We start from the raw sequence: 25,115 nt of genomic DNA on the forward strand, positions 1-25,115 counted from the left end.
TTTTTTTAGTTAGAGCTGTGGCCTTTGGTGTTGGTTCTTGTTTTAAATTCTAGAAATCCTTCTGGGACCTTGTATAAACCATGAGCATACTTGTATACTGTGTGTGAACTGTTCTTTTATAAATTTATCCCACAATATTAGTATGCATAAAAATCACAGTGAATTTTTCACTTTCTTAAGAAGCCAAGCATAACAAGTTATTCTGCCGTCAACAGAGTGGACGACCCACACCCCCGCACCTGACGAGCCTACAGGCGGAGCAGCTGCTGGCAACCGCGTGCGAGAACGAAGCTCAGAACGCCAAGAGAATGCGTCTTGGTCTGGACCCTGTGGCGCAGCCTCACCCCTACCAGCAGCAGCAGCCTGCCATTGCCGTGGTGAGACCTCTTCTATGTTTCATCTTTTTATGAATTAAGGAGCCACACTATCGCAACTTGCTTAAGTCCCTTACCGAATTTTCTTTAAGTGGTGGGTTAAGCTTGAAGAGCCATGAGTGATTGGTGGGTTAAGCTAGAAGAACCATGAGTGATTGGTGGGTTAAGCTTGAAGAGCCATGAGTGATGGGTTAAGCTTGAAGAGCCATGAGTGATTGGTGGGTTAAGCTTAAAGAACCATGAGTGATTGGTGGGTTAAGCTTGAAGAGCCATGAGTGATTGGTGGGTTAAGCTTAAAGAACCATGAGTGATTGGTGGGTTAAGCTTAAAGAACCATGAGTGATTGGTGGGTTAAGCTTAAAGAACCATGAGTGATTGGTTGAGTTACGAGTATTATCTATTTTTGATAGTATGGTCTAACCAGGACGATATCGTCCACGGCCACGCTAGTGCTGTGTTTTTGAATCATTCCTCCCTGCCGGGAATCGAACACTGGCCTCATGGACCAAAGCCGTGCGTATTAGCATCGCTGTCTAGTGCACACAACTGTGGTAATAACCTGCTCTTGCTCCGGTGGGAACTTGAGGGTAGGCAAATTACTTGTGTCGGAGTTGTTAAACTTTGATGCAATATTTTGCCGCTTTGCCGAAATGTTCTGCAACAGAAGTACATTTTGGTTTAGACTGAATTTTGATAAGATGTTTATTTAATACTGGAATTTTCTTCGATATTTCACAATTGAATTGCTTCTCAAATTAAATTCAGTTTAATATTCATTTGTTCTGGTTTACTTTACGCGTGATCAATTCTGTAACGATATTTAACTCTTTGGCAGTTGCTGGTGACTGCTTATCCATTATTATCTTGATATTAATCAGTTATATATTAACGAGCTATTAGAGTCAGACCCAATGCATAAGGAAATAATGAAGGAACTGAAATCAATTAATTATAATTTTTTAGTGTTAATATTTTTTTGTTTCAGGTTGGCACCGACAAAGGAGTCACATTCATGGACGTGTCCACAGTCGTTACTAAAACAGAAGTTGGTGAGTGTCTACACTTAGCCATTGCTATTGCCTTTTCACTCACCTGCAATAAGATCAAGTCTCTTGCATTTAAACCAAACAAAATCAAACTAAGGCACTGAGAACGAGCTCGAGTGGCCATTCTCTATACCAAGCACCGCACCTTCTTTTAATTATTGCCTATTGTGCCAGTTAGTGTAGTGTGATAATTTTGTCATGCAATGGTTCCCATTTGAAAAGCCATTATTTTATCTGTACCTTAGAACGAACAAATTGCATCCCGTAACTTTTCTTAGTGTTTATTACGGCATTGTTATTTTTTTTGTTGAGAACTCAAGATTTTATTAGTCAACAGCGAAATGTTTAACTGCTACAAGTAGTTTTACTGAGTATAACTGCTACAAGTTATTTGCTCGCTATTTATCTCTTGTGATTATATTTCCGTATTTCTTCACCGAAACTCTTTATTCATTACTTCTAACATTAAATCCGTCAATATTTCTTTCCTTTATTTTTTGGACTATGTTAACTTATCTCATCATTCCACTGAATTTACCCTGTATTTTTTCCGTCACTATTGACTATTTTTTTCGATCAACTATGTTATTTAACTGTCCATTCCCTTACGTAGGGCACTAACGCAACTAATTTTTCTTTCAGCCGCTAAGCCGCAGGTGGTGGAGGGGCGTATGGTGAATGGCACATCAGGCGGTGGAATGGTGGGTGTAACAGCTGGTGGAGTGACGGTATTCCAGCCAGCTGTCACAAACCTGCCTTCTTCCACCAGCTCTCAGTGTGCCCCTGCTTATCACCAGTCGCTGCAACAAGCATATCAAAAAGTTACCAATGGTTAGTTCTTCAAATTTAACTTGATTTATATCGTTGTAACCATCTGATGTTTAATTTTGGTTACTTCGTAAGTGATCAAGTAATTTCTTCTTCGTTATGAGATCGTTATCTGCTTTAATAATATTAAAGGTTGTTTTTGAATGTAGTTAACGAAATTAAAGTATTAAAAAATTATTGACCACTTGATCTGTTAATGTTTAGAAGAGCCATAAAAATCCTCGAAGCTGTTCATTCTTTCAAAGATACACCTGTAACTTCAAGTGTGCACTTCTCCTTCTATATTTTAGGTTTACGCTTCTTTAAATGTTTGTACATTCGTTATTTACATTTTAATCTCGTCTTCACGTGCACTTATGCACTTGTCTGTTCCAGCTGTCCATTCTTTCGTAGATATAACTGTCTTGTTCTTTAATGTATTCCACTTTTACGTTGATATCATTCTTCTGTTTGGTCATGTCGTCACTCATCCGCTGATGCCGATGCTGATGTTGCAGGTCCCACAGACCTGAGCATGCGCACTGCCGTCGCGACCTCGTCAATCGGTGGCCCTTTGATGTCATCGGGTGCCAGCGCCCCATCATCTGTACCTCCTTCGCTAGCCACTGGAAACAACATCATCACGAACAACAATAATTCAGTTAATGGCGTTACTTCTAATTCTAACATGATCGGCGTTAATAGCATTAATAACGGCATTTCGATGGCTTCAAGTGCTACCGTTGTGAACAGCATCGGTAGTGGTGGTGTGGTTGTTACCAATAATCCTGCTGCTGGTAGTCACACGAGTAATAGTTTTGGTGCTCCGTGCCCCATGAATATGAGCAACAGTAACGTCGTAGCGAGCACACCTGCTGTAGCACCTTCAGCAGCAGCAGCTCCTCCTGCGTCAGGCAAGTCGCGTCCTTCGCTGAGTCCTGTGGAAGTGGCAGCGGTGCGGCAACTCATCACAGGGTACAGGGAGAGCGCAGCTTTTTTGCTACGATCTGCAGAAGAACTGCAGAACCTTATTCACCAGCAGAATTCTTAGGTAACTTTATGTTTTGCTGCAGACCTCATAGGACCTTGTGTTTGCCATATGAACTTGCAGGTAATTTCTTGTGTCTGACGATTTTATGGATAACTTCACGATGAAGAGAATTGTGAGTGACTTCATTTGAATGCAAAATCTTCATTTGAATGGAGTGCAGCCTGTGACTTACTTAGGAGACGTCGAAGGTAGAGACACGTTTAAAATGAAAATTTACGTTCGATTTTGAAACTAGATTATATATTTTTCACGTTGCGCACTTGGGATATTCATGGTGACCTTATAGGAACTGGGGTATCTATTGTCATTTCTGATAAGCTCTATGGATGACAAATACTATAAATTTGCCAAGCAATGAGAATCTTTTGATAAATGGACCGTGCACGTCCTTATTCTACCACGACGCGAGGAGTCTCCCATTCAAAATGATGACATAAGAATGAATATTTCGTTGTTTATTTAAGCTCGAGATATTATCTCTGAAGTTACTGGTTCACCCGAAATCTAATAATTGTTTTCATTTTCTTTCCTAATAAAATGTGTGTTCTTCAAACATTGTCGTGTCATGTCATCAAGAATAGTGAAACGTCGATCTTGATTATTCAAATGTGGATGTGTGTGAAAATTTTTTTGGTCGAAGTAACTGAGATAAAATTATTTGTCTATTTTCTCGAACATCTTACTTTATCAATACAGTGATGTTTCTTTGTATTGTATTTACAAGTCTTTTCTTTTTCTGCCATATTTTTTTTCTTGCCATTTTGAAGAAATGTGTTTGATCTCTGAGCGGATGCGTTATTTTCGTCAGAGTAAATATTGCAATATGTGTTAGTAGTTGTGATGCCAAAGATATCCTAGTTTTCTCCATATCTTGTTTCATTCAAGGAATTTAAAATATGCTATTATACTGCATGTTTTTATGGTGAAAATGTACAGATTTTGTGTTTTTAATGTCATACAAACTTGAACATTAAATTGATTCTGAAGTAAGATCTTCTTGCATAAGTTACCATTATACACTGAATTAAATTTACAGAATTCTACTGCATAATAACTTTTCTGTAATTTATTATCTGTTTGAGTAATAGTGTCATAATGTGCATGAGCCTAACTTTAAGCTCAGTCCATCATTATTTTACTGCTCTAAAAATTTGTTCCCAAGTTTATTGGAACAGATTCCCTTGCCACGGTCAATTCACATCAATGCCCCAGCCTCCTTCACACTGGTCAGCACATGCTGGATTAAGCTAATGATTCAAGACCATACTAAGTTTTTTCCCGAAATAGCCCTATTCAAGATTTTGTATTAGGGTCACGATTTCGTGGAATGACAGACCATTGTAATTAATTTTGAATTGAATACGTTAAATGGAATGCTCCAGAGCGTCAACGATCTTCCTTCATCGCATTGAAGTTTTAACTTATCGATCATAGAAAAAAAAAAAACGTTTTTTCAACGTCCAAGGTTATAAAAAACGTGTTTCAAAGGCCGTTTGAATGACTTGATGGGGTGTAGATGAAACTTGAATTGTTGTTATTCAAGTCTTGAGTTGTGCTGCAGGGAGCAGTGGCGTATGTGTTTGTATTCATCTAATGATATGTTAGTTTAGCCTCCTTTCCTTCTTGTTGTTCCCGTGCTGTTGCTTGTTGGCTTATCCTTATCTCTTGTTTAAAGTATGTCACATCCTTCGGAAGTTCGGACTTGTCCGAATTCAGGTTTTGGCTTTTTGCATAGGCGTGTACGTCTTGATGCCAGCGTGCCCACAGATAAACCTATTATGCGTGAGAAAGAGACTAAATCGTTCAGTCTTTCCGACTACTAAAACAATATTTCCTTTCAATATTTCTTCATTCTTCCTCTTCTTTTTATTAATTATAATCTCGTATTTCCGAATTGTGATTGTTCCTTCAATTTTGCAGTCTATTACTTTAGAGTTTAGACGAGATGTTGGATCATCGAAATCGTTGGAGCTCAATATTCCTGCGAACACTTCAGTTCCATTTTTGTATAGTGAATTTAATAGGATGGAGTGATGTTAGATTAAGTAGTTCGTCGTAGGAATGTCACCTATGATGAATTGATCATTGAAAAAAAAAACACGTCGGTACTTGAGTCTAAATGAACGATTATTAACTGTTTTTACCACGTTTTTCTTAGCTCGCTTTCGTGTCTGTGATGATCAAATCTTGCAATCGATATTTCACCAACTTTCCCATTGGCTAGCGCACTGAAACTTTTAGGGAAGCTCAGCTTCCGATAACAATGCAATAATCAATAATTTGTTGCACGTTTCAAGGCGTATAAACTCTAAAGGAACTCACAAGCAGGGGTTGGGAGCCTTTAATGCACGTCATCCTCGAGAGGATATTCGTGTTTAGACTGCGTATATCGATGATACGCTTCGTATCATCAATACGTACATCAAGTCAAGTAAATTGGCTCGCAACAACGTGTTTCATGTGTAGCAACGGACTAAAAATGAGAAAATAAAATACTTAAAAAACTAAAAAGTAGAAAATAAAATGTATAAAAAAAAAATTTTAAAGACCACGTTTTTCATGTGGACTCAAAAGTAGAAAATAATTTTTCGGCAGCTACTGATCTCTGTTTGCTTTCATTCTCTTGGTCTTTTGTATTTCAGTTAAAATATTTTACAACATCTAAACGTTTTTCGTTTTAGATGTTGTAAAATATTTTAACTGAAATACAAAAGACCAAGAGAATGAAAGCAAACAGAGATCAGTAGCTGCCGAAAAATTATTTTCTACTTTTGAGTCCACATGAAAAACGTGGTCTTTAAAAATTTTTTTTATACATTTTATTAAAAAACTGGCACCATTATGCTATGTCATTTGCTTATTTTTATCTGCGGAATTAGCCTCAGTCGGTTGTACAACTCTGTTATATGTAAGTACATTTATAATTTGAATGACAATATCCAAATTTGTCCCTAAACCTTAAATTATTTTATGAAATATGAAGGCACTTGCTCAGTATTCTTCGTAGCTATGACATTTTCTGGGTATCATAAAATAGCATCTTGGTCTCAAGTGAAAGAGGAAAGCTGTAGACTGCCATCTGACGCTTTCGTTCTAAATTTGCTATCGAGAACCTCCTCATTTCTTCAATTACGTGCATGTTCCTAAATGTGAGCTCAGTTCCATCGTTCTATGTTGGGACATCGCGCGTCGAGATACCGACACCACTTGCATGTCCTTGGTCACGTAGTCTCTCTTTTTCGCCTCATGTGATATCACTAATCGTGAACTTCAATGAATAATCATTTCACATTCATTTCATTATTTTATAACATTTACCTTGAACCATGTAATGACGGGAGAGCAGTTCCGTTGATCCAGATCTTTCATAACGTAGTAACCAGGGCCAATACTTTCAAAAAAAGTTAAGAGATCGTAAGTTCATAATCCAATCATTGACGGCCTTTCAAGCAAAATCCACCAATCATAGAAAAGAAAATAGAGCGTAAGTACTTACGTTCACTTAGCTAGTTTTGAAAGTATGGCCCCAGAAATGTAGTGACCGCTCAGACCAGTGCTCACGTGCGAGCGGTGTTAGCCTTACATGCAAGCAGGTATTACTCAGTCCACTTTTGTGTGACTTCTTTTGATGATCTAAAGACATATGGTGGATATTCTATGACGTTTCTGTGTTAGAAATATGATCCCTAGATAGTGAAATGCTGGCAAGTTATTGTCACTTGTGCAATCAAATAATTGTTTATTTTCCATTTCCTTCTGCCGTGTTTAATTGCGATAACCCTTTCAGGATATTGTAAAACTATAAAAAAATGGCTTTGGGTTATTTTTAATTTTTTGCAGTTTTAAATTTGTAGGGATTGAGTGTCCCTGTAAAATCAGCTGGTAAGGAATACTTCACAATATTTTAATGCTTTCGTTTGGTAATCGTTTACTGTGGATTTTGGCAACGTAAATTCTAGATAGTTCAAACTAGTAAACTCATTTCACTGTCACTAAGTTCTAACAAGGATGAACTCCATTAATAACAAAAGAGATTTCATATGATGGGTTATATAGGTAGAATCAGTATGTTCGGTATCATCGGTGTACCGCTTGTTAATTTATAAGTAGGTGGTGAATGTCTCACGATAGCAGAGGTTTGTTTGAGGACTCGTGTAGAAATTCTATTCGTAATGACTCGCCCCATTCCTGTTACTACCCTTCGTGTAAAGAATGTATTATGGTATCTATATCTTCTATGTGATCGTTTGTAGTAACTCTAAATGTACATCTGGTCAAAATGTTAAGTAGTTTCTGTGGTAGCTTAGAGCCACCCACTCCACGGATATCTAGTCCTGTCGTTGGAATAAATGAATATTTCTAATAAGACTTTTAGTTTCCTTCGTGTTGAAATGTTAATGAATGGAAAAAGCCTCTTTTAAAATTGAATAAGGACGACCATCAATCATGAACGTTTCAAATCAAACTTTCGGTTTGGTTACGGTTATTTTCGTTCAGACTACGAGTCAGAAAGAAAACTTCACAATTGAGTCGGGTGTTGGTTTGAAACCTATTGCTGGGTCAACTTGAAATATGAAAGATCTCAATATAATGGTGTAAGTGTAGGAAACAAAAACATTTACAGCCTGTCGACGATTCTAAACCTCTCAAAAATTTCACAGACTACTGGGTTTCATAGTCGCATTTCAATATTACTGTTCTCAACCAACCGGCCAACTCACCGACTTGGAATGAGAATTTTAACAGCTAGCCGATGCTCGAATCTGTAACTCACGATATCAATCGTAGCGTTCTTGCCCATTTCAGACCCACCGAGGATGCTCGATTATATACATGTTACTTTCTTATCAGTCAATTAACAGTTCATATGAAGTAAATCGATGGTGGTATGTTTACATCTACAATATGTGGTATATTTTTAATTATGAATGTATAATGTTCTGCGTTGTTCAGTCCTGGAATGATGAATTACAGATTAGTCACGTACTCACGTTATTGTGCAGAGTGCATTAATCGCAACAAAAACGTCATTTAAAAAGAGACTGTTTGCACTGATATAAGAGTTCTAATTTATATTTTCCAGGATAAATGGTAACATGTTCCAAAATTTATATAACAATATTTTTTTCAGTCTTGCGTTACATTGGGTTTTCACGTGGCGGCATCTGGTAACGATCACTGGCACAAGATTTCTCGGCACGGAGATGAGATGACTGCGCCTCAGAGTAAGAGCATAGGTTGATACGGCCGGTCGTGCTACTCGTGCTCTTCTACATTGCACTGCCGTGCGAATGTGGAAATAGTGTCTATCTTTGTTGAATGTGGATGTCTGTACGATGTCGTCCTTATTGAAGTCTTTCTTCCAATCTTCTAACAAGCATAAAAGTAAGTAAATTACGATGAAAATGTGTAATTACTTGTTATAAGTTTCCATAATGCAGGCGTTGTCGACTTCTCTTGTTTATTCTCATTTGATGAGTATCCTCGTACAAAGTCATGGACTGCATTGAAATGCTTTGATAAATTGGTAGCCTATACCTACTTCCAGAATTCAGGTAGTAGCTACGGATGTATGATTGCTAGGTACTTTCAAAGAATAATTAAATCATGATTTTAAATGTTGACTGCTTCTATGTAGTCATACTACCAAGCAATTAGAGTAAAATTCTGGTACGAACATCGAATTTGAATCCTGCCGTTTGCTGTGGCCATCGGCCTAGCGCTGTGTCGATCAATCGACCTACATCTTGCTATATGGAAAAATTTGGTTGAATAGTTAGTCTAATGGAAACTAGGTGCTTGAGTTGTATGTCGAATTACTGTTTTGCCTTAGAATGTGGATAGATTACGTCGAACGCAGATCGCAGATTGCCTAGTTTCTATAAAATTTTCCTCAGTTGTGCACACCATTTCGCATTTGAGTGGAAAATTCAAACTACCTACAGGTTGCCTGTTTGATTAATATCTGAACTCTGTAGCTGCGTGGCACGCCCGCGCACTTGAATTGCTACTTGCTACTTTGTGTGGGTGCAGCATATATTATTTTAGAATGGATATTTAAACATAAGCTGAGGTTCATTACTTAAGCCCTTTTCGTAATCACAATCCAGCGACTTTGATTGGCGGGAGTAAGTTTGATTCTTGCCGTTAACGTGCTCTTGACTTAACTCATGTTTAACCATAATACTAAGTGCCATAACGTTGAACTAACCTTGGCAATTTTGTACTTGCCACTTGACAATTTGAATTCCTCAAACTTACCTTTATTCAACCTTATACTAGTTAGAGCACACCTGAAAGTACTATATGCTCACTTACTTTTCATTGGATTGGAAAAGGTGAGATCTATCCTTGATTTACGTTACAATGATGACGAATATATTTTGACCAGAGTGACTATACTTGGACATTAGTTACCAAGAATAGACGGCAATCGTTTCTTCTAGTATGACGGTCGATTCTCGGACTCTAAACCATCCTGTTCTTCCTGTGCTCTAGAGAAGAATATAGAACTAAATTGGCAGCTTGACGTCTTTGTTCCAAGCTACGAAAACCTCGCTGTTACAGCGTCATTGATAATGCATTTAGAACGTCCTTGATTCGTTGAACCGTTTTCTAATTTTGAGAAGCCAGGATTGTAATGAACGCTTGCCTCTTGCGTAGAATTTCCTACAATGTAGATTGTAGATCAGTGGTTCCCAAACTTTTTCAGGCTGGCGCCCCCTTTGGCTCCCTTGTGAATTTCTAGCGCCCCCCACAGACATACGCCTCTTTCTTGAAATTTAGTACGCTGCAATTTTAAAAGATGGTTAAACACAAATGTATATTTCACAAATAGAACCCCACTTAGTAAACCAATGTTTTTCAGCTGTTCTAAAAGTTTCAGCAGTACATAGAAACCTAGTGCGTCTCCGGCGAATTTACGGCCGGACTCGTGGCCAGTCTCACGACCAATCTCCAAATTCAATTATCAAGTATTATCTCCCAAACTAATGAACGCAGCTCTATGAAACTTGGAACACGTATTTATCAGAACCTAACGGTGATGTCTAGCTCGTAATTTTTTTTAATATTACCTTCATTCGTGAGTAACGCGCATATTGCGAAACGGCCCGAAATTCGCAGTGATCAAAGAATTTCTTCCAAACTATTGAGCAGATTTGAACGAAATTTTGAACATACATTCATAACTTCCAAACGGGGATTTTTTAGCTTATAAATTTTTATTTTACCTTTGTTTGCGAGTTTTTTTTTCATTTCAGTCATTCTTGATTTCACACTTCTTTATATTCGGCCCGTATCGCCGGGTAATTTGTCACTTGAATTCGCGTCGATCCAGAAATTTCTTCTAAACTACAGAAGAGATTTAAAGGAAACGTTGAATATAAATGCCTAACCTCTCAACGGTGATGTTTAGCTGGTGACGATTTTTCTATTTTGCTTTCGTTCGCGAGTTATACAGATATAGGAGGAACGACCGGCTTTTCTACCGGCCGATTTAACGAAGAGCCTTATACGTACCTATATAGCCGTATCGAAAAAATTGTAAACATCACCGTTGCTGCGGTTAGGTATTTAAATACAAAGTTTCGTTCAAATCTATTCGGAAGTTTAAAAAAATATCTTGATTGATGCGAATTTAAACACGTATTGCTGCTTGTATCACGGATGAAGGTGAAAAGAAGAAAAAAACTCAAACGAAGGCACGATCGAAAAAGTTTTCACGAGCTAAACATTACCGTTCGGTAGATAGGACTGTAAATTCAAAATTTCGTTAGAATCTCTTCAGTAGTTTGAAAGAAACCACTTGATCACTGTGAATTTCGGCCCGTATTGCGATAAAACAATGGCAATGGTTAGGTTCTAATGAATACGCGTACTAAGTTTCATAGAGTTAAGTTCATTAGTTTGAGAGATATTCCTTGATCATTGGATTTAGAAATTGGCCGTGAGACCGGCCGCGAGTCCAGCCGTTGATTTGTCCGTGCCGTAAACCCAGGAGAGGTTAAAACAGATCTGGGTGTGAAAAAAACGCTGGGAGTCATGTGCTGCTCGTGTTGAGTACAAATCGTCAAACAAGCGTTGGAACTTCTGACTTTGACTTTGGACTACCGCCCCCCTTATCGCCCCCCTACCGCCCTCTTCTTCCCCCAAAAATTTTCCACCGCCCCTAGAGGGGCGATATCGCGCACTTTGGGAACCAATAATGTATATGTTTAAAACCTTCACCGCAGACTGAGTTTGACCATTTGGATGTCGGCCTTGAGGAATAGCTTTGACGTTACTTATGGATTCAAACTGATTTGAATGCTAATTCTAATATGACGCACGCTTCAAACATGAAAACTGCAATGCTTGTAGTAGCTTTGTATGATTTTTAACTTGGGAACATTTGATCCAACTCTAATTTTTAGGGATGCTGACTTTCAGGCAATAAACAGCATTATCAGAGAGTAAAGGGTATAAATATAGACGATCTAATTGAACGTGAGAATTTCTTCAACTCCTGTGATAAAGTTAACTCAAGTGAACATTAATAGTGTGCCGAATTTTTAATAGATAGAAGATTTTCGAGTCTCCAGAATATTGTTGTGCGCGAATATTTGACCTTGTCACACAATGTAGCAACGAGTGCTATTTGTGCTTTGAGCTTGAGCATAGCTCTGATCCGATGGCGCAGGTTTGCATAATCTTGCGTTGTAATTAGGGAACTATGTAACAAAGCACTAGTGAATTGATCGTCGCCCACTGAAGTAAAAATTTTTGGCAACTGCTCTCTGCTACCCCCGTTGACTTGGACGTCATATGCATGGCTCATGCGGCCGTGTTGTGGCAACTATATAACTATATCCCGTCTTTAAACTTGCAAGAATTGTATTGGCTCAAATATTAGTTTATTCAAATAAACGATTCAACGTATAGTCAGCTTAGTAAATTTATGACAGACTTCTCTGTTCTAGTTTATCCTTCCCCGATTGCTGGAATATCGGCCACGGCTTGTGGCAGGCTCAATAATAAGAGTACCTAGCGTCTCGCTGGCTTCTCCCTCAATACTCAACAAAAGCGAATTGGATGAAATACTGCTCTCTGAGGAAACGAATGGAGCGCTTATTGCATCTACAAGTTATATTGTGGGCGCGCGGCGTAATCTTCACAATAACTCCTGGTAATATTGAACAGTTTGTATAATTTTTTTTTACTTGTGTTAAAATTGATTTCCCTAGTATGCTGCAAATCCTGAAGTTAGACGAATCTTCATCAATCGATTAATCACGTTACAGAAGTGCTGTTGATTACGGTAAAAGTTGGAATATATTTTTTTAGATACGAAGAGACGTTTTGCTGGTCTTGGACTTCCTATACGTTCTCCGCGTCATAAGTTGCCTTTCTTAGACCACATTTCAGGGACGAGCGTTCTTGCCGTTTTTGAGAATGCCGAGCGTTGAGCATTTGAGTCGTCAGAATTCGTGTAACGGTATTAGCAAATTAAATTTTTGGTTCTATACGAAATTAGAAATTCTTTGGGTTTCTGATAGCTGCTACTGTGAGGAAATTATTGCTAGGTAATAAAGGTAAAGGCAAGGCCCGAAGTCTTCCTTCCCGCTATAAGAGGGTCCGAGGGCTTTCATGGCAAATCTGGCAAAGCCGGGAATGCCATTCGAGCTTTGAATTGGCGTCGGTAGCGTTGCTTCGTTGCGGACAGAGTTTTTCTTGCTCTGTGGATCCTCGTTTTCTCAGTTTGCTTTTAGTCAGCTTGATCGAATTGCATAATTGACTGATAGACGATTAACTAGTAGAAATATATTGGCATTTTGGGTTGTGAACTTGAATTTAAGTGGTTTATCGTAATGACTGCTTCAGCATTTATGAAGCTGCGAGAACGTTCTCACTAGCTCTCAAATTTGACGTTCCTATAATAGAGTATTCTGCTAAACTTCGTCCGTTGATCTTTTTTTTAGAGAAGCGCCGGGGAAGCGTTGAAATGAAGACGCATGGCTTCGCCTCCTGGCTTCTTTGACCCGTCTGACGTTCTTTACTGGCCTTTGATGGCGTTGCACTAAGCCTTTCATAAATCACCCGATGCTATCCTTAGGTCGTTTATGTGCGCATTTTCTCTGGACCATCGATTTTTTAGGGTTAGAAGTCCTAGTTTGGTTTTTCTTCACTTATACTTGCAGCGATTAAGAGAATTAGAACTGGTCATTCTTCTAGATCTGAGTACCTATAGTTTCTTTGAAGCCATGTATTAATTCCGTGATATTCCATAAAATTCCAGTCATCACCGTTGCCTTGAATACTGGTGACTTCTCTTTATATTTAGAGTTAATCTGTCACCGCACTAAAACTTGTTGCTCGAATTTTCCTCCCAGGAATAATGGAGGTACATCCATGTTTTTGCTGCCTTACAACACAAGCCCGATCGCAATGACGTCCGTGCAGCGTGTGCGCATGCCTATTACCGGCAAAATTCTCTCCGAAATGAATATTTGACTAGTTGATATAAAACTCATTCTGACAACCCAAATTTAAACCACTCAGTGGAGTTGAATTCTGCCATAGGCAAAATTTTTGATTTGTTTGACTCGGTAACATTATTTGCCAGATTCACAATTTTGTCGTAGTGACTAATCCCGTCAGGCTAGAGAAATGAAAATTTTCATCCATTTATTAGTGACTTAGAAATTTTGCAATTTCCTCGTCACAAATAGCTCGATTATTTTGCAACCTTCATTGCAAGAGGCCAACTCAGCCCTGTTGCTTGAGAAGGGCGTGGCGGCTGGCGGTGGCAGCAATCTGTTTTAAAGTAGAGGTGCCGTTCGGTAATGCGCTCACCCTCTCATGCGTACCTGTTTGCTGAGCTTGTACTTCCCGCCATTGTGAGGATTGATGTCGAGCAAGTGTCTTTGGTACCGCGCACTTACTGAAAGAGATGATGATTAACTTGACCCGCGCTGTGAAGCAATCTGAAATCAGTGGTAAACATGTCAAATTTTTTGGCGGGCGGTCTTGTGATCTAGGTTTGTTTGCATATGCAGATTTTTGCATCGGCTCTGTCTTTCGCAATGTGAATTTACTTGAAGAACCAAGGTTCTGATCGGCTTAAATATTGATTAATAATTTGACACGTTGCGTTTCTTGTTATCAGGGACGGGTTCTATATATATGAGCTGGTAACCACCGAGGAATATTGACTTGAATTTTCAGTTTTCCGATTAGAGGTGCGTTTACGACGGCGAATTGTGGGAGCCACTAAATGCGGATATTAAAAACGGCCACTAATTAGAAAACAAGTGGCCTCGCATAGAAAAGACCTGGCTAGCTTCAGAAGCTAACAAGAGTGCCTTGCAGTTGACTTGTACCCAAATTAATGCAGATTTAAATGCTTTGCACAACCCGATAAATCTATCCCGTCTCGTCATTCCTTGATGTAACCATTCTTGCGGCATGTTGTGTACAAGATATTTATTTTGGTGTAATATTTAAATTGTAAAAAATGGCTTATGAATTCCTACTTGGACCTTAATTTCAATTGAATTAGAGATAATCGGGTTAATTCTTTCATATTTGTGGTACTGTGCTAGGAGGGTCTTTTCATATCTAATAACTGAAGAGTTTCATGCTCCTTTTATAAATAACTGAAGAAGCTGCATGTTGAGTATAGGCCCTTTTAAGGGATCTGTGTTAGGGATTCATTACATGTCCTTGCTCAACAGTCGGTTTCGACTTGATCACTCTTCCATGCCAGTGCTGCTGGGTATTCTGACGACTGAATGAAGCATTCGCAACTTCGGAACGCTAGATCTCAAACTTCGATTCAGTTGAATTGAGGGCTTCGGCAAGAGCGTTCGAAAATCCTGTGTCTCAACTTTTGTGGATGCCCCTCCCCACCACATCCAGGACGAAATCTGGGAGAATTAAAGCTCTCTGAATCACTGCATTCACCAGCTACACCGAAAAAGCTTAACTGCTTGAAATACTTCTGCTTAGAAGTCTCGTAATGCCCAAAATTTGAATATCTTCACGACTTGAAAGACATGAAATACAGTAACGTCTATTCAAAATTCTTCCATTTGACGGAGTATATAGTTAAATTGTAGAACCCCAAGAATCTGCTTAGTAATCTCCATAGCGCATAGTTTCTCGGAGGCAACATCTGATCAGCACCTTGAATTCTAAGCAATTTTCACCGCTGTGTTCTCAAAAAATTCAATTTTGAACTTCGTTCGGTCTACGCTTTTTGTGACACGGAGGTCACTGCAGTTTCCAATCGTAATACTGCGCGAACGAGTTGAGCGATCTAGGTATTGAATGGTGACAAAATTGAAGTAGATGAAATTTCGAATTTCATAAATTTTGTAAATGTTGAGCATTAATTTCATGCGCACCGCTTAACTGTACTGGATTTTTCGAATTTATACGGTTCGGCTAAGATTAGGCATAAGATTTTTGTTACTTCTGAGAGATTTTTTCAGAGATGGTGGAGAGCTCATCTCTTCGAGCTCTGCTGTGACGGTGCGCGATGATGTTCCGACGTGAATCTCTGGTGTTGATTAAATTCCGTGTCTCGCAGTTTGGTGAAGTGCTCATTCTGCCGTCAGGTTTTGAATCCATTTGAGGACACTCGTGCAAGAGTGCTCCTTCCATCGCTAGCGTTGCTTTGTTTGAAAAATGATAGGTGAACTGTAATTTTGATTATCTTGTGAGAAATTTAAATTATAAATGGATAATGTGTAATCCCGGAGTTTTTTTGATTGGTGGGCCCGTCAACGCGCTGTAATTGTAATCTTGTTAGACTTCAGCGGAGCTAAATTTTTACTGGAATTGACTGAAAACGGTGGTTGTATCGGTGAGCTTTAATTACAATGTTGATAATACTTTTCGATCCCAAAGCAGGGCAGAGATAATTCGTCCTTGCTTGTCAGAAATATCCCTGACGAATATTTGTTAAACTACTCGTACAACGCTTGTTGTAGACTCTGAGGCTCTGAGCAATACTCAATGCCTTCAGCTCAGCTGAAGATAAGGCGCCCAGTTAGGTTATTTTTCCCTTGATGAAACCCTATCAGGTCACTGACAGTTGATTTTTTCTGTTTGAATTTTAGGACTCTGAAACTTGGATTTCTGTCACACGGCAGGAGACGTAATTGACGCAGACCCATGATTGTGGCCGTTCTGTTAGTCCAATTGGATATCTATTCACATCGTTTCTTTGAAAGTGTTGAAATTCGTCTAAATTTTGGGTACCACAGACTTCCGTGCAGTAAAGAATCCGGTGAGATGACCGGAAACAAAATTTTGTAAGGTTGACATTCCATGCTCTATCACCTAGTGAACAGCGTTGTAATAGCCTGAATGAATAAGTTTTCTATGGGCGTTCCACGGTGCAAATAAAACTAAATTAAACATTTGTGTTAGAGATATACGTATGAACGTCAGAAAGTTTGTTTTCTACTAGTACGGAGTTGATTCTTTCGGCTACTTTTGAATAATTTTCTATGCCTTGCCGTCAATGACAACTTCAATTAGGTTGAATTGATAGTAATAAATTGGATACTTGGTGCCCTTAATAAGCCTCTTCACACGTGAGACGGTTCTTGATCATTGCATCGCCTAATTGAATGGGCGCTTAAATTAGTTATTTTCAGGTCTTCCTAACCCAGCTGCTCTGTCGTCGTCTTGTTTCGGCCGAAGTCTATCGATAAAGTATAAAAGGATACTCATCGATCACCTCTGAAGAGTTCTCAGTTAGCTTAGCTCGGTATTCCTCGCAAAGCTCAATTTATCTTTTTAATGAAAATCCAGCCTGTCCATTCAAGTTTTTGAAATTTTCACCCCTTTTACGCCGTATTTTATTTGCCCGATTGAATTTGGTTTCGAAAGTTTTTTCATTTTCCAGTCCGAATTTAACGACTGGCGCATTGGCACCTTATCTAGGGCGAATTTCATGAGTTTCTGTTAACTCTCTATCCCCGTTGACTTCCTTACATCAGCCTTCTGGAAGAAGGCTTTCTTCATTTTAGCGGCTGATGCCGCGGCTTTAAATTCTTTGTTCTCGGATTTTCTCGTGAGTGCTATCACCGGGATTAAATTGACTTCATTCGCCTGGTTGATTTTCCTAACTCAATCCACGCTTCTCTGATCGGAATCGTCTTCTAGGAGAGGAAATAGTCATGATGAAGCGAATGTCAGGGTTAATCTTCAAATTTCTTCCTTGTACGCGAATTATTATATCTCAACCTGATGCCGATGGTACTAGGTTGCGAGATAACTAAGGATAGGAGATTTGATTATTTAACTTTGCCTACAATATTTAACCGTTATATAATGTATACGGAATTGTATTGTACGTCTATGCGTATGGGTGATCTTGATAAGTGTGGATCAAAATTTCCCTTGCATCGTTCATCAGAATGATTTAATTTAAGAGTCGCCCAGGAAGAATCTCTTGATGGATTAAACTTGTGCCATTTTTATAAGTATCGATGAACAAACTGCCACAATACATGATCTAATTTACTATCTTGCCGAGTGTTATCAACTTGTACGAAACGACATTGAAATGTCTGCAGTCTGCACAAACATTGAAGTGCCCTTAGAGACAGGCAGTAAAAAGAAATTTAGGTCCTCGTTATGCTACAGGGTGACACAAAAAAAACAGAGCTCACTAAAAGTCTTATAACTCCTGAAATTTTATTCAGTTTGAAACAAAAATTCTATGGAATTATGTACAACCTATGTAGCCAACATCTGCAAAATCTCAATTCTATACCACAAAAACTCTTTGTTCTACAGCCGCTCAAAGATATGTTCCAGATGCGCGCCCTGGCGCTGCAGGCAGACTTGGATTCGCCTGGCAAAGTTCTCAATGACCCTCCTGCACTCCTCTCTCGGGATGGCTCTGATGGCTGCTGTGATGGCTGCTTTGAGGTCAGGGATGGTCTGGGGGTTGTGCTCATACACCCTGTCCTTGAGGTAACCCCACAGGTAGAAGTCTGGGGGGTTCAGGTCTAAAAATATGTCTCAACTGCAAATGTCTTTTGCTCTGTAGTCCAAGGCATCTCGAAGCTCACACGTGGTAGACTCTTAGATCAATCCGTCTTCTTAATGAATCTGAAACAAATAACAGGATTACTTGAGTATTGTGGAAATTATTCAACTTTTTATGAGCTCTGTTTTTTTTGTCACCCTGTACTAGAGCTACTCACGGCACTAAATTAAGGAATTAAATCTTCTAAATAGCTAGAATGAATGCCAACATTTGAACCTCATTGCGCAGATCAAGGTCCTTAGCATCTGTATCAATCGAATACGCGTATCAAGGTTCCATGGTCAGTGCCTCAGTTGACAATTTTATTGCCGTAAGACGCGTTTATTCCAATAGAATTAGATAGAAAGCTTTAGCAAAATGACAAGTCAATTACTAGTTATTAGCTATGGCAAGTATAAAAGGCTCTTTGTGTGGATTGCCGGAGGCGTTTGGGTGGATATCGACGTGCTCCCTCTAGTCAAGGCTCTAGCGTTGCAGCGGCAAGTTTGCGCCGCTCTTCATTTGCGCTCAACGAGACCAAAGCACTCCGACAGTGTCAGATGTGGCATTTTTTCGCCTACTTATTCGCGAGCTCTCGTTGGATCGATGAAGCCAGCTGTCGCTGCAGGGCCCACTTGTGTTAGCTCACTGCTGGACGAGATGCTCCTCGTGATGGACCAACGCCTCTTATCTGAATAAGATTGCTTCATGCTGGTCCATCTTGGGGAGATTGCTTAGGAAATAGGCTCCCAATTTTGGTGCTTCGCATAGAAGCCGCAACACTGGCTGCATTTGGTTTCTGGCGGAACTTGACAGAAGACTGGAATTTTATTTCCCCAATAATTTTTGTTGAAATTTAGAGATGCATGAATGCAGTTTTACCCGTCGCTCTATTTTGTTGCCGTACAGACACAGTTAAGTTTCTAATGGAAATAAACTTGTGCAAAAATTGCCGAGTTTCTCTACCCGGCTACAGATAGTTTTATCTGGCGTCCGCATTTGGGATAGGATCTCGAAGTTGTTAATTTGTACTGAAATTCCGCTAGCTCACAATTTTTGTCGTATCGTAAACTAGAATTATTTTTAATTTTTAAACCTATTCGATTAGGTTGAAGGATTAATAATGAGCCTTTTCACGGTTTATTGGAGTGTGTAAAGAATTGTGCACATGTATACCCCGATTCTCCTTAATCAGATGCATTTAATTTCAGAATTGAGTGAAGAATGGATGAACAGCCGCGAGCCCGTTGCAGACGGAGTTACTTTTTTCGTCCGTTATCTGGGCTCGAGTTTAGTGGACGGTCCGAAGTGCGCCCAGAGTACGGCGGCGGGCGTGAAGCGCGTAATTCACGCCGCTAAGGCGGCCACTCGGCGTCCGGAGCGCGTCGCCTTTAGGGTCGCCATGGAAGGAGTTAGGGTCGACTCCACCACAACCGGAGAAACTATAATGGATACTTCAATATATAAGTGAGCTTTATTTAAAGTGTGCTGTGATTGGTTGGAGTTGGTATATTCTGGTTAGGAATGATGACTGGCCATACCCTACGTTAAAATCCCGAAAGAAGCAAGATTATAGGTATTTTTAGCACAGCGATTTTTACCAACTTGCACATGATCGTTCTATCTCGCTATAAGTGCCACTTTCTAATTTGTTGAAGTCTCTTCTCGCTATGGAAGATGAATTTCTGTAAGAGTAGCTTTTTAGTGAGCGTGTTGTCAAGGTCTCACTCTACCGTAACATCATCCTTCATGCATGTTTTTTGTCTTGGAAAAAGTTTTTAGCTTGCGAGGCTTCTTATGTCACTGGAATGCATTATAAACTGATGACGCAAGGGGTTTGCGTCATCAGTTCTTAATTGTGTATCCAGTGTAACTATCGTCTTATTGTGCATCTATGAATTTTAAAACTTCAACTCATCTTGGTAATTAAAATTCCAAATCTTTCAGGATATCTTACTGTTCTGCGGATTCTCAGTACGAGCAAATTCTGGCTTTTGTGGCCAGTAACGACAGAGACACTTGCGAATGCCACGCCTTTCTTTGCTCCAAACGAAAAGTGGTGAGTTAGACTATTCGGTTCGTCCTTGAGGTTTGAAAAAAAAAATCCGGCCAACTTTCTCTTAGTGGTTTAATGATGGAAATTAGTCTATACGATTTGTTATGCAAGGTAACCTTCGGAAGTATGAATGTATTGTCACCGTTCTTTTTTTATAACGGCCTCCAACTTCGGCTTTCTCATCTCGCTGAAAGCCATGCATATTTAAATAGGCATTCAAACTGACTAGGGCTTCTCGGCGCTTCGCTGTATTCTGTTGAAGAGTAACCACCACGATGCATTCTTTGCAAGTTCACTCTAAATTTTTCCGTATTCTGTTGTGTGCAGGCGGAAGCCATTGCAGTGTCCATAGCGCAAGCCTTCACAATGGCCTACGAGTGCTGGAAACTGGCGCTCGAGGCCAAGAAAAACGATGGCGATAATTCCTTCACTTCGGATGAGGCAAGTCTCGAGAGGTCGGAACGATTACGTTATCAGTCGTATTTTTTTTTTAGAGCATTCACGCTGAAGGCTTCCAAGACTGGCTATTTTTGCTACGCTGACTGTGTGATCTATGCAAATTAAATCAGCTTTCACTACTTTCTCAGATATAGAATTTTGCACTGGTAAAGTTCTGCTCTCCCCAAGTTATGCTCTTTTGCCAAGTCTTATACCATCTACTCATAACTTGGTTTCAAGGGCACGATACGGTTTGAAGTCCGTTATAACAGGCCCTGCGTTTTGACTGAGCTTTGTTCAAACGGCAGGTCTTTAGCCTCGCCTTATTACTGGTCCTTTGCATCATTTTCGCTGGATGGGCAAAAAAAAATTTTTATCGCTAATCTCTCTACTACAACCAGTTTGACGGAAAGATTGAAAGATTTCTGGATCTTAGTATCTATTTTCGAGGTTTAATTCGATAACCTGGAAATAATGCTCCTTCAGGTCGAAGGAGGACGAGGAGGAGAGTCCCCATCTAGAAGCGAGGGTCCGAAAAACTCTAATGGCAACCACAGCAGCAGAGCCTCATCGCCAGAGCATTTTCCAGGCTACTCGTCACCGCCCTCAGAGGTCTCCAGTACATCAGGTCTTGTCCAATGTTGATGAGAAAGTAAACCACGTTTCGCAACTCTGAAAAAGAGCAACATTTGAATAGATACCCAATTAGATTTTTTGGAAGTCACCTCGTTGGGCATATAAGCATGAAATTCTGGGCATGATGCAAGAATGCAAATATAAGACTCGAGTGCTGTGAAATGATTGTATACCTAGATTGATGTTAGACGTATACCTGGCTGCCACTGGTTAGACGAGACGTTGCCCAATGGTGGACATGATGTTCTTGCTGAGCCGGCAGCGGATGTGATGTACACGAACTTTTTTTGCGAAAAAGTTTGAAAATTACCAATGATTTATAATTAAAATTACAGGCTATCAATCGAGCAACACGGGAGGGTTGCTGCTCGATTTGGATTTCACTGAAAATGGCTGTGATGATCTACTAGAGCTGTCGCTCCCTCCTCCCTTGCAGCAACCTCCAACTGCTGAAGTTGCGCGTTCTCGGAAGCACTGGGTAAAGTCGCTTCCTCTAATATAGTTCTTGACGCATCGTTGCATCTTCCCGTATGCATTTACGGTAAATGCGGGGGCAATTTTGATCTTTTGCGATGCTTAAAACACTCAAGGCATTGACTAGATTTTAACAATGCCTAGAGTTTGGCAGAGTTATATTTGTTGGGTTTAATCTTTCTTCTGAATCATGTGGACGAAACGTGGCGATCTTCTTAGATTCTCTTGAGAAACTTTACTTACCTGGATTAGCTGCAACCTTTTTACCTGCGAAACTCTCATTCACTATTCTCTTGAAAACTGAGGATTTCTCAGATTTGCCACTGCTAATTTCGCATGTCTATGTAAAACTATTGACAATGTAATTTGTGGTGTAGGATTACATTGCATCTTCTAGACATGTTATTTTTATCATGTTTTGGTTCTTTAATGTCTGGCTAAAGTAGTTGATGAGATGGCCTGTCTCCTTACCCGGTCAACATTTCTGGGATAAGATATCATTCACGTATGATATCTCCAACAGATTTCCTTCGACGACGTCTCTGATCTAGCCGAGAATTTTCATCGGTAAGATTAGCCGTTTTGATAACAAAGCTATAACTGATAATATTAGGAAAGGTTTGGGGAAATGTGTTTTAATTGGTAGCTGAATACCATTTATACTCCGTACATTTTTGAAGTAATAAGCATGGCTTTAAATCTATCCAGCCTTCTTGCTCTTTTAAAGCATTTGTCAGTAATTGTGGTCCTTTCATTGCCAAGTTTTTTTTACTGCAGTACATTATTGATTTGAAATGCTCTGATTTTTGTACACTTGTTGAAGATTTTACTTGAGCCTACTTTCCAGATTGAATTCGGGTCCTGCGACGAGCTGCTACCAATGGGACCCAAAATGTGCAACTCTCACAGCAGTCGTAACATCTGGCAGCCTCCCAGTAGAGAATACTCAGACGGAGGCAACGCCTGTGGTGTTAGCGACAGCTCGCGTAGCCCCGAAGTTATCAAAGGCAATCCACCATTCATCTCTCTGCGCTCCGGGCGCAAGTGTTCGTTCAACGGACACTTCAGTAGCAGCCGTTATTCACTGTCAGACTCGGAGCAGCAACTCCTTGCTGCTGCCAACTGATAACTTGGTAAAGTCGCTATCTTGTAACTCCTACCCTTCACACAAAACTCGTACTAATACTATTAACCCGTCTGCCACAAACCTTACTAACCAATTTACTAACTTGACAAATGTCTTAACCGATTCAGAGAGTAAGCTGCAAATTTCGAGGAAAACGTGTAAATTTTTTAATTCTAACCTTGTTAGTGAATGTAGATCAGCTGAAATATTTGCTCCGATAAGGGACGTCACTGGTGATAGCAAGTATCTGGAGGCCGAGGAGCCTGATGATATGAAAAGTAAAGGGTTTAAGGAGTCGAATGTAGTTTCTAGCCGTGATGCTTGGGAGAGTTTCGATGAAAGTCCCCCTACTTCCAGGGTAAAATCAACAACTCCTCCTCTTTCATTAACAGTTTTCGAACATTCGCTTGATCTTTCTTCTTGTCCTCTCGATTTTTCGCTGAATTCATGCACAATAGCCAAATCTTTGAATGGAGATTCTGACACCTGTAGAAAATCAGCCGCTAGTATTTCTCCTTCCAATAATCCTTTTGTAAAAACTAATCTGCGTCTTGAACACCTATCGATTTCTCCTACATCAGCGTTCCTAGACTCGTGCCTCACTCCTCCCCGTGAAGACGAAAGGCAAAAGTTCGCATATGACTCTAGTCTGTCTGGTGGAGAGTGCAATTTTAGTACAAAGTTTGATTTATCCGATATCGCCTGTGCCCTTGATTCTAACAGTGGCACTAAAGGTTTGAGAGATTATCTTAAAACCGAAACCTCAATGTTGCCTTTCTGCAACAACAGTCCATGGGCCTCCAGCACTGTTTACTGACAATCGAGTTCCGGTAGGCAGAATGATTCTCCTAAATTGACAGGGAACGAATTTTAAGTCCTCAGTCAATCGATCGGTCCAATAAAGTGCCTCGTCAGGTTGTCAATGATTCACTTGATATATTCATAGTATTTGAAGTTTCTTCTTGATATCGTTCTGTCTACTGCAGGTCAGTGCTCCTAATATCTTTGTGCTTTCCACCGAGGACTCTCGTTCTCGAGTCAAGCTAGCTCTCCTCTGATCAATATTGTACTTGTATAATTAGGATTCGCTACAGTTTCGCTAGGAAGTCAATTTGCTACAGTTTTATGTAGCATTAGTCAGGAATTTATCTTGTTCAAATTGTCACTGAAAGTTCTGTGTTGCAACAACGTACATTTAAGTGAGAGTTGAATTAATTTTTTCACGTAGAATTGAACTTTAGAGAGTATCTGATCGAAATTGTTTTAGCCATTAATAAAAGATAATTATCAGTTTACATTATAGCGTTACTATTGGGTTATAAGCTTCATTTATTTTCTACAGGTGCAAGTCAAAATATTTAATCAATTTTTTTTCTCTTGAGAGATGCTTACTTGGAAATCGCTTCTGTACATACATTCAATTTGGAAGTTTTCATATGATAAAAGTTGATCTATTTCTTTAGTTTTATTTTTCTTCGATAAGCAATGGCCTCATGGCCGCACTACGCACATAAGGAATGAAAGATTTGGTGTACATGCGTATGTTAAGTTTGATTCTTAACCCTGATTATTTTTGGAAAAAAGATTGAATCCTACGTCCGTCCTTGTGGCACAACCAGTTGCTGCAAGGAAATTGCAATAATCCTGTAGGGGCAATAAATACGGAACCGCTCACACGTCACGAATTAATGGTTACGATGCGCCGTACCCTTACGGCGAACCTGTTATAGACAGTAGTCTGAATATGATTAATCGGGCAAAGGAGTATACGCTCCGTACGTCTTACATCGACGACCACCTAAAGGATTTCTTAAACGCATGACGTTCCCTGCATTGAGGCGCGTGGAAACTTGTGTGCCAGGATGTGTATTTTGCCTAGTGACTATACATGTCGGATCAAGTTTTTAAAACTGAACTTAGAACTTGGGCAGGGTGGACCAGTGGTTGAAGTCAGAGTATCGGGATTTGAGGAGGCGCGGGTTCGATCCTAGCTCTGTCCGCCCGTGGACCGATTCGGCAAGGTCAGAATAGGCAAGAAGGCCGGGCGGTTAAGCATAGCAGAATTGTAGCAGTGAGTTG

The 25,115-nt window shown here is 39.8% G+C and overlaps 2 protein-coding genes across 2 annotated transcripts in view; both read left to right on the forward strand.

Moving 5' to 3' along the window:
- Positions 1–5,421, forward strand: part of LOC108675835 — a 54,079-nt gene extending 48,658 nt beyond the window's left edge. The window contains exons 8-11 of the mRNA XM_018163870.2: positions 216–377; positions 1,360–1,423; positions 2,063–2,251; positions 2,746–5,421. Of these exons, the coding sequence (XP_018019359.1) occupies positions 216–377; positions 1,360–1,423; positions 2,063–2,251; positions 2,746–3,278 (948 nt within the window). The 3' untranslated portion in view covers positions 3,279–5,421. The remainder of the gene's footprint in view (positions 1–215; positions 378–1,359; positions 1,424–2,062; positions 2,252–2,745) is intronic.
- Positions 5,422–8,473: 3,052 nt separating this feature from the next.
- Positions 8,474–24,492, forward strand: LOC108675838 (low density lipoprotein receptor adapter protein 1). Its single transcript, XM_018163878.2, has 7 exons — positions 8,474–8,663; positions 19,518–19,773; positions 20,254–20,365; positions 20,690–20,803; positions 21,287–21,428; positions 21,772–21,914; positions 22,758–24,492. The coding sequence occupies exons 1-7, from the start codon at positions 8,615–8,617 to the stop codon at positions 23,034–23,036; spliced, it is 1,095 nt and encodes a 364-aa protein (XP_018019367.1). The 5' UTR covers positions 8,474–8,614; the 3' UTR covers positions 23,037–24,492.
- Positions 24,493–25,115: the final 623 nt, after the last annotated feature.

The sequence above is a fragment of the Hyalella azteca genome, unplaced genomic scaffold (genome assembly GCF_000764305.2).
Source record: "Hyalella azteca isolate HAZT.00-mixed unplaced genomic scaffold, Hazt_2.0.2 contig8429, whole genome shotgun sequence".
In the NCBI taxonomy this organism is placed as follows: Eukaryota; Metazoa; Arthropoda; class Malacostraca; order Amphipoda; family Hyalellidae; genus Hyalella; species Hyalella azteca.